General features: G+C 35.0%; 2 protein-coding genes across 2 annotated transcripts in view; one reads left to right on the top strand and one right to left on the bottom strand.

Annotated features, from left to right (window-relative positions):
* Positions 1-896: 896 nt before the first annotated feature.
* LOC111384664 (calcium-transporting ATPase 4, plasma membrane-type-like) lies at positions 897-5,460 on the top strand. The gene is made up of 7 exons (XM_023008983.1): positions 897-1,028; positions 1,392-1,446; positions 1,532-3,471; positions 3,554-3,712; positions 4,001-4,172; positions 4,282-4,580; positions 4,814-5,460. The coding sequence occupies exons 1-7, from the start codon at positions 954-956 to the stop codon at positions 5,126-5,128; spliced, it is 3,015 nt and encodes a 1,004-aa protein (XP_022864751.1). The 5' UTR covers positions 897-953; the 3' UTR covers positions 5,129-5,460.
* Positions 5,461-7,087: 1,627 nt separating this feature from the next.
* LOC111384654 overlaps positions 7,088-10,522 on the bottom strand; it is a 5,572-nt gene continuing 2,137 nt past the window's right edge. Inside the window, exons 2-3 of the mRNA XM_023008973.1 lie at positions 8,079-8,387; positions 7,088-7,388 (exon numbers count right to left, since the gene is read on the bottom strand). Of these exons, the coding sequence (XP_022864741.1) occupies positions 7,328-7,388; positions 8,079-8,387 (370 nt within the window). The 3' untranslated portion in view covers positions 7,088-7,327. The remainder of the gene's footprint in view (positions 7,389-8,078; positions 8,388-10,522) is intronic.

Raw genomic sequence — 10,522 nt, 5'->3', positions numbered from 1 at the left:
TATATATATATATATATATATATATATATATATATATATATATACTTCACTTTTGAATTGGTGTAAGCAATATATCTGAAATATGATTTTTTTCCCCTTCAAACAACTTTTACTCCATTAAAATTTCAAGGGTGTTGCCCAATTCTTTGGGCCAGCCAGCCCTGGCCCGGTCGAGCATGCATTTTAAAAAGAATGGGGGCCCACCATGGCCTGCATGCTCTTTAAGCCTAAATAACGATTTCTATTTTTTTTATGCTTTTAAAACATATGAGAATTTGAGAGATTCGCCAAATGATTCTATAGATTATAGTACGTGGCATTATAATATAAAGTCTTTCCCTTCACCTAATATTGATGTCTAATAAAATAGGTGGTTAAGTTCAAATTACGTCCCCCATAAATTTTGTCTATAACTTAAATTTATGAGTAGTGTTGTGTATATAATACGAACACCTATTTATGTGACATTAAATTTAAGGGCACCTACATAAACTAGTATTTAACACCCACATAACATTATTCTAAATTTATTTAATATGATTGAGAAAAAATAACAATTTAAAGAGGGAGCGATGGAATAATAATAGACCGTCAAACTAAAAAGAGTTATATTTGTAAAAGATTTAAAGTTTAGTGTTTAGAGAACATAATTATGAGAAACTTGAGCATTAACATTAGCATGCATCTTTAACTTTTAATGTAAATAGGTAATTCGGCCCGGCCCGGCCGGAATTTGCTATGTCTCGATGTAGGCATTTTTTTCTTAGGACAAGTCGAGCCAATCCCAACAATTTCTTATTTTTGTAATTATTTTCTAAGAAATAAAATAATAATAATAATAATAATAATAATAATAATAATAATAATAATAATAATAATAATCAAGGTCCTGGAAACTGGATTTCAAAGATGGTATGAGTACCTTTCGTTTTACATTTTGACATTTTAGAAAAATGATAGTCCTAGATATTGTTTGTAATCTATTCAAGAATTTCCCAGTTATGATCTGCAATCCCTTTCAGTTACAAGTAAGCTTCCATTAGAGTAATTTAACAGTTTTTTTTTAGCTTATTAATTGTAACATTTCCCCATAGCCATCTCTAAGTCCAAAATTTTCTACCTTAATCCATTCACATAATTAACCACCACATCATGGTACAAAGTTTATGAACCAAGATCTCGAAGAACTCGAATGAGCAATTCAATCTGTTTAAAGCGACAGAGTTATAAGAATTTTGTTCTCAAACCAACAAATCTTGTTATAGCAAATGATTTAAATTTTCAAATAATACGGAATGGTAATCAAAGTTGTGCTTTGTACTGTTTTGTACCATGGAACTTTTGAATTTTATTCTCTTTAGCTTAATTGTAATTTGACATTCTTTTTCCAGGAGAAGATACGAATAGCTTTATACGTGCAAAAAGCCGCGCTGCATTTCATTGATGGTATGATTTTAGCACGAAACATACTGATACTACTCATTTTCCCTGTTTTTACTTCTCATATGTGTTTCTTGCATCTATACTAAAGCCGCCGCCAGTCGAGCAGCAGATAAGCACCAGATCTCCGAGGATGTTAGGCAAGCTGGTTTCAGCATTGATCCAGATGACCTTGCATCAATTGTTCGCTCACATGATCTCAAGCGGTTGGAATCTCATTCAGGATTGGAAGAATTAGCAAGAAAATTATCTGTTTCACTTGAAAAAGGAGTATGCCCGAGTGAAATTTCAATCAGGCAAAGAATCTATGGCTTGAATCAATTTGTTGAGAAACCTTCAAGGCCCTTCTTTATGTTTGTGTGGGATACCCTACAAGATCTTACTCTGATCATCTTAATGATATGTGCTGTAATCTCTATAGGCGTTGGCATTCCCACAGAAGGGTGGCCAAAAGGCATTTATGATGGGCTTGGAATAATTCTGTGTATTTTCTTAGTGGTGTTAGTCACTGCCATTAGCGACTACAAGCAATCCTTGCAATTCAGGGACCTCGATAAAGAAAAACGAAATATACTTGTTCATGTCACGAGAAACAGGAACAGACAGAGAGTTTCGATTTATGATTTGGTGGTAGGTGACATTGTTCACCTGTCCATAGGAGATCAAGTTCCAGCAGATGGGCTTTTCATATCAGGTCACAGCTTGTCAATTGACGAGTCGAGCTTGTCTGGTGAGAGTGAGGCAGTAAATATAGAGAAAAGGAGACCTTTTCTTCTGTCTGGTACGAAAGTGCAAGACGGATCAGGTAAAATGCTTGTGACTTCAGTCGGTATGAGGACAGAATGGGGACGATTGATGGTCACTCTAAGTGAAGGAGGAAATGACGAGACGCCATTGCAGGTGAAGCTAAATGGAGTGGCAACCATTATCGGGAAAATTGGTTTGGCTTTTGCAGTGCTGACATTTTTGGTGCTCACTGCACGGTTTTTAGCAACGAAGCAGGGTGGGATCACAAAATGGACGATGGATGATGCGCTGAGTCTCCTGAATCTCTTTGCAATTGCAGTAACTATACTTGTAGTTGCTGTACCAGAAGGGCTGCCATTGGCAGTAACACTAAGTCTTGCCTTTGCAATGAAGAAATTAATGAGCGATAGGGCGTTAGTTAGGCATCTCTCCGCTTGTGAGACTATGGGTTCGGCTAGTTGCATTTGCACGGATAAAACAGGCACTTTGACTACAAATCACATGGTGGTGACACAAATTTGGATATGCGGAGAAGCCAAAACCGTAGAAAGTAACAGGCTGGGAAATGCATTGAAATCTTCTATACCAGAAAAAGTAACAAGAGCTCTTATTCATAGCATATTTCTAAACACAAACTCTGAAGTGGTTGAAGGTCAAGACGGCAAGACTGAAATATTCGGTTCTCCAACTGAGAGAGCTATGCTGGAGTTCGGCTTGCTATTTCAAAAGGACTTTGATGCTCAAAAACAGGAGTTCAAAACAATAAAAGTCGAACCTTTTAATTCAGTAAAGAAAAAGATGTCTGTGCTGGTGGCTCTTCCAGGTGGTGGACTTCGAGCCTTTGTTAAAGGTGCATCAGAAGTTATTCTTGGCATGTGTGACAAGATTGTTGGGAAGGATGGCGAATCAGTATCTTTATCAGACGAACAAAGAAAGAACATTGCGAATGTCATTGATGGTTTCGCGTGCAAAGCTCTGAGAACACTTAGTTTGGCTTTTAAGGATATGGAAAACATGTCTGATGATTCTATTCCTGATAACAATTTTACACTTGTAGCAGTAGTTGGAATTGAGGATCCAGTTCGACCAGGCGTAAAAGCAGCAGTCCAGACTTGTTTAGCTGCTGGAATTACAGTGCGAATGGTAACAGGAGATAACATAAATACAGCCAAGGCCATAGCTAAAGAATGTGGCATCTTGACCGATGATGGAATAGCCATGGAAGGGAAAGATTTTCGTGATAGAAGTACCCAGGAAATGAAAGAGATTATACCTAAACTGCAGGTATGATACTGGCCTGAAAATGATTTAGACATTGAATTGAGTAAAATAGCTTATAATTTCTTGAATAATTTGTTTTTTTTAGGTTATGGCGAGATCGTTGCCTTCGGATAAACACAAATTAGTAACCATGTTGAGGAAGGAATTGAAAGAAGTGGTGGCTGTGACCGGTGATGGAACTAACGATGCTCCTGCTCTTCATGAGGCAGATATTGGACTTGCTATGGGTATAGCAGGAACCGAGGTTTGTTTAATATCATGGAAAATTATTTCATGAATCTTCAATTATCATTAACAAGTAGACAAGAAGCCTTTTCAAGTTCATGCATCTATGTTACTTTTCTCAGAGTACATAGAAAATTTGAATCTGCTTGTTCAAACAAGAATGTCTCCTCGTGTATGTTTCATTCTAGTTTCTACCACTCAGTGATTCTCCTGTGTATGGACTCTATGGAGTATTCAGTAGAATACGATGCTTTATATATTTGTTCTTCCATTGCCTTAACAGTGGAGAGTTCTTTGATGCGCACAGGTTGCTAAAGAAAGTGCAGATGTGGTGATAATGGATGATAATTTTAAGACCATAGTGAATGTTGCCAAATGGGGTCGATCAGTCTATATCAACATTCAAAAGTTCGTACAGTTCCAGCTGACAGTAAACGTCGTTGCTCTCGTAACAAATTTTGTTTCTGCATGCATCTCAGGTAGCTAGCCTTTACGCACAAATTAACCGAATGAAAAAATGGTTTATTTATAAATCTATGCATTGTTGATTACTGAAAATAAATAAATAAATTTACCGCACATCTTCAGGTTCAGCGCCACTCACCGCTGTGCAGTTGCTATGGGTGAACATGATAATGGACACTCTTGGTGCATTAGCTCTTGCTACAGAACCTCCACATGATGGATTGATGAAGAGACCACCTGTTGGGAGGAATGCTCATTTCATTACAAGGGTTATGTGGAGAAATATTATTGGACAGAGTTTGTACCAATTGGCCGCTCTTGGGATACTCTCTTTTGAAGGAAAGCGGCTCTTGAAGCTCAATGGTGTAGATTCTACTGCAACTCTTAATACCTTGATCTTCAATACCTTTGTGTTTTGCCAGGTATTTCAAGAACCAGATTCCTTTTTCCCTCAAGACTAAAGACCTTTTTGTTTTTTGTTTTTCATTCAACTTCACATCACATACTGCAAAAACTGTCTTCGAGTCCTAGATCTTCGTTGCTTTAAAATTTGGTGTCCAATAAAAGGACATGTACAAGTACCTTGTTTACATCTTCATTCTGTCCTAACGTCTGCTGGGGAAACTCTGATAAACCTTCCTTCCACAAATACCAGGTTTTTAACGAAATAAACAGCCGCGACATGGAGAAGATAAATGTTTTCCGGGGCATGTTCAGCAGCTGGATTTTCGTGGTCATCATGGTCTCCACTGTTGCTTTCCAAATAGTTATTGTAGAATTTTTAGGCACAATTGCAGATACAGTGCCATTGAGTCTTGAGCTGTGGGGAGTTAGCATATTGATTGGAGCTGCAAGTTTGCTTGTTGCTGTTGTCCTCAAATGCATTCCCATTATGACTTCCAATAATGCTGAAAATGTCAAGCACCACGATGGCTATGAACCACTTCCCACAGGACCGGACCTGGCATGAAGCAACAAGTTCAAATTATGCAAGCTGAAGCATAGACTCTTTTCATGCTAATGAAATGAGTAAAGCTATTCAGCACCAGTGGTGCCAGGTGAAAAAATATAATATATCGAGTTAAATCTATAATATATTAAATATCACATTGAGTGAGAATCATTTTTGGATTATTTTAGCCTTGCTATAATTTAATTATTTCAATAATACCTTATTTTTCATTTTTTTTAATTTGTATTTGATTTATTTAATCATTTAGTTGTCGTCAATATAGATGTACATTTGAGAGATTCATTTCACATGTTTGCTTTCATTAATGTATGAATTCCTCGTTATTAATTTTTATATAATTCAATTAATTCAATAACGTCTTACTTTTCGTTTTTTAATCTGTATTTAATTTATTTAATTATTTAGTTATCATCAATATACATGTACATTTGATCAATTCATTTCATCCATGTGCATTCATTAATGTATGAATTTTTTATTGTTACTTCTCAATTAATTAATATTCATCTTCATTTATGCATTTTAGTATTATTAATTCTAATTAGAATTTTACATTCAAGAATGCATTTCATTATTCATGTTCATATATGTTAATTAACATCCAATATTACTTAATTGAATTAAATATCTCATCAAATGAGAATTAATTTTTTGACGTTTTTAGCCCTACTATAATTCCATTATTTCGATATAGATATAATTTATTTAACCATTTAGTTATCATAAATGTACATGTACATTTGACATATTCAGCCCTTGTTTGAGCCCCATTTGGGGGGTGGGTGGGGGTGGGGGTGGGTTTTGAGGGGGAATGACCGAATGAATTTTTAAATAGTGTGTTGATGAGAAATGTATGGTTAAAAAATAAGAAAAAGTTCTGAAATTACATATAATATTATTTTATTTAAGAATGTGTGATTGAAATGATGTTAAAATACTGTTGAAAAATACATTTTTTCAAAAAAATGAAGCTCAAACAAGGGCTCATTTTATCTTTATGCTTTTATTAACGTATGAATTCCTTATTATTAATTCTTAATTAATTGACATTCACATTTATTTAATTAATATTTATCTCCATTTATACATTTTAATGTTATTAATTCTAATTCTAAGTTAATTAGAATTTTACATTCAAGAATAGATTTCATTATTCATATTCACGAATGCTAATTAACTTCCAATTTTTCTTAATTGAAAATTAAATAAATTATTTAACATTCATCGTCACATATATAATCATTGGTATTAATTCTAAATTAATTAACATTCATGCATATCTAAATATTACTTTTGGAGCACTTATAAAGCAATTCATAGGTGCACGTTCAACGTTGATTAGTCTAAGTAAATGTAAGAACATGGAACTCACCTAATTGGATGTATCATATTCTTCAATCTAAACCATGTCTCGGCATCACTTATGCTCGGTAACATTATTCTTAACCTCCGATGGAGTCATCAAATGACATGACAATAAGAGCTTTGAGGTATGAAAATCACAAGGCACTGCAATTCTTCCTATGCTTTTATTCTAGATCACTATGTTTCACCTTTTTGGTTGTAAATTTCATGATTAATACTCTTTTTCTCCTTATTTGTCATATGCTCAAAATTGTTCCGTGCATTTCATACAAACTCAATCGAAAGTGTACTTTTATTTATGCCCATTGGTTACAAAACAAGCTGAGACCAACCTCGATCAGTCATAAGTACCCCAAATACAAGACATCTATCTACCAGGCTCAGATTTCTGCAGCACATCCCAAACAGAGCCAATGGTACCATTATCTTATCCCTCCACAGCTACTCTTCAATGGCAAAAGAAACAAATAACTTTGGGAAAAATTGAAAAGAAAGTAAGACAGCTTTTGATTCTTTTTACAGTTAGAAATAATCACCTCTATAGATGCTTCTTCAACTACAATAAAACGGAACTGTACAGTACATGATTAATGAATTAAAAAGTATGCTAAAATTCGATCAGCAAGTGCAAATGTATCAACCATCAGTCACACCCACAAATTTTGGCATCTTATTTGATGGACAAAAGCTTAGTAACAAATTGGTTACATTATAGGACCATATTCATAAGGTCTTACAGGAACGACCCTTAAATTCAAAGCGTTTCTAAACTGACATATCGAAGACAATGGTAACATTACAAGATACCACCAACTTGTACATTTAGTGTCATCAAGTATTGGCATGCTTTCTTACAAAGAGCTTGCTTATGTCCTCTGTAACAACGTTTTTCCTGCAAAAATCCATTAGATCATGGGTAAATTTAATTTGTGGGAAACAAATTGCCGTGCGAATCACATTAAATTTACGCTCAAGGCTAGAGATTTATGTGTTCAAACAAACCGAGAAAACACAAAATTATTGAAAAGTGAAACTTGCATCTACTACTACATCTTATCTCAATATTTGAGTAGTTAAGAGGTCAGAGTTCTTTCTGCCCTTAATTTTTCCAATAATATGATGGCAAGAACATAAAGGAACATGAAACCGACAAAGATCCTAATATATGGAGACAATTATTTCTTTCAGTGCTACCAGCTTACGAATGATCAACATATTCATACTTATAATAAGAAATCTAAGTCCAATTACCCAAAAAACATAACTAAGATTTCAGACACTGACTGGAATAATATATATAGATTAAGTAGCCAGGTATCTGAAGTGGTGTAACAACTAACAAACTCCTTTCTGGCAGGTGTCAACCGATAAAATTGATCTTAATTTTACCAGAAGAATAAGCTATGCAACATGTATCACACACAATCACATGCTCGAAACATCTTGAAATCGGATGTAAAATTTATGAAGATAAGTTGCACTTTCCATTGTATCAAGAAATGAACGATGAATTTGAATATGATTTGGGCTAAGCTAAATGTATATAAAACACCATTAGCAATAATCAACATTCAGTACACACCTTCCAGTAAGCTGAGGTGGAAGTAAATGGCCACCTACTGTATCTGGAACATTCTTGGGAGGAGGCAAGGTTCCCTTTGGGACTTTACTACGTACATGACTGGCAGGAGAACAATTTAAGGCCCTCTTCCGAGATGCGTTTTCAGCCATTGCAACTCCAACTCGAGATGAGTGGTCTGAATCAGTCACAAGATGAGATGAAAAAGCAGGTGAATCCAAGAGGAGTGAGGCATCAGGAAGTTGCAGTTCAGAACACTCTGGCTGATTAGAAATTTTCTCTGTTTTTTTAGTCAATGACAACCCTGAACTCCTACATGCCCAGAAAAGTAACATAGCATGTATAAAGCAGGAGTATGTTATAAAAATTAAAAACAACTGAAAAAGATCCAGATCCACAATCTACAAAACTACAAAATACATAAGGGGCAAACTCCTTAAGTCACTACAGAGTCAGAAGAGTGAAAATGAAAAGGAAAGTTGACATTTGTCAAAATCCTGATCCATTCAATCACATCCAAAGGATTAAATACCAACCCCACAAAAAGTCACAACCTAGATTAAAATCTCCAATACTCTCCAGCACTAGATTATCTATATTCAAATGATTGATCTTATTCATCTTTTACTCAAATTCCCACAATTGTGTTAATACAAATTGTCATAATGCACCCCTTACACCGCCACTCATCTCAACCAAAAGAAAAAGAAAAAGAAAATAGAAGGGAAAAAAGATCTGAAATAGGATCCCTTCACGATCTTAAAATCTGTTGAGATAAATAACAACTAAGCTGATGAGCTAGTGCTTAAAAGCACATGCAGATTACTAGAATGTAGCTTCATATTTTAGCTTTACCCAGAACAAAAGTTAAATAAAAGTATCAACTCCTAAAAGTAGGTTACGTGTGTGCTTTATACAGATATCATGACCACTGAGTGAACATGCAGAGCATCAAACATTGAATTTTCAAGTCCAGAACATAGACAGCACTGAATATCAATGCCTATACATGATATATCTTAATTCTTACAGCATAATGGAAAAATAGAAACCACGTGTCACAAAATATGAAGTGCTCAAAATGAACAGTTAACTCAATTTAAAGTAGCTGCATCACAAAATGACATCTTTAGATACACTTTCGTAGTAACTCCATGCAAAATGTTGGATATACATCCCCTTCCTAGCTCAAGTGTCAAATGTGCAACATGGATACCTTAATGCAATCACAGCAGTCTATGGGTAATTACAGAAACAAAACAGAATGAGTTGGTATAAAGGTAAATCAGATCCTTTTTAAAGCATATTTAGCACAAGGGAGAAAAAATATAGCATTTAATGGTTCCCAGTTAAAATAACTTATACATAGAGTTAATTATCAGAAATTCAAACATATCAGTGAACACAGATTTTGGTCATTCAATTACACGTTTTCTTTGCTTTCACAGATGCAGTACCGTAGAGCTCAGTTCGGTGTTTATTGATGCATTAATGCATCCTGCCAAAGAAACTTGGTCATCAAATTTTGTTTAATCATGACTTGAATAACGAACATTGAAACTCCCAAGGATACATATGACTTATAAAGAAAATATTGCAAATATGTCTATAATGTGCCTTGCTTCCTCTCCAATGTCATTTTGCAGTGTGATGCAGATCCAACTGCTAAATTGATTAAGACTTTGAAATCTGATGGGAAATGAATTTGAGAGAATTAAAGCGAGATGAAAACAGTTTGCAAAATTCAATTCAGTGATACAAAAGGATCCAGATCTGGAAGTGGGTAAGAGAGGAAGATGACAAATTCTCAGAAAAATCCCTAGCTATAATGGTGCAGGAGTAGTATTAGATAAAGAAGACTATTGTAGAAGATGGGGTGATGCATAGAAGATGAGATTTCACACACAAAAGGATACCCATTCAGAACTGATGGGCTACAGCTTTGATGAAGACCTCAAGGTAATGCTGACTACGGGTTTGGCGCTCATTATTTCAGAGACAGGGAGAGTCAATAAGATTTCTTGAACTAACAGGGGAAGAGAAAAAAGCTGGAATTGAATTCTGTCTTAAAAAATGGGAGCTGTCCAAAATAAGGATTGTGGAAAGAATAAAGCTTTTGGGAGAGTTTCTGGAAGTTTTCTGGGGGGTCAGACCGTAGAGAAGCAAGAGGCAGATGGTAAATATTAACCAGAGGCCAAGTGAAAAGAGTGACAATGAAATATCTGTAAATAAGAAGAATTAAAATTACCAGCTTTACACATAGGGAGAAAATTATTCAATAAGAAGTAGATAAAAGATGGAAAAGAGAGCTTAATTAACTGACAGCATAAACAAAAATGGTTTTTGATGTGTGAAGGGACATCATTGCAACTCATAAGTTTGCTCATTTGGATCTGATACTCTTACGGGTCATTTCTCAAAAATTGGGAAGAGAGAAGTTGTATGTC

The sequence above is a fragment of the Olea europaea genome, chromosome 3, assembly GCF_002742605.1.
Source record: "Olea europaea var. sylvestris chromosome 3, O_europaea_v1, whole genome shotgun sequence".
Lineage (NCBI taxonomy): Eukaryota > Viridiplantae > Streptophyta > Magnoliopsida > Lamiales > Oleaceae > Olea > Olea europaea.
Note: the sequence above shows the minus strand (reverse complement) of the source record. Positions and strands in the feature narration are given on the sequence as shown.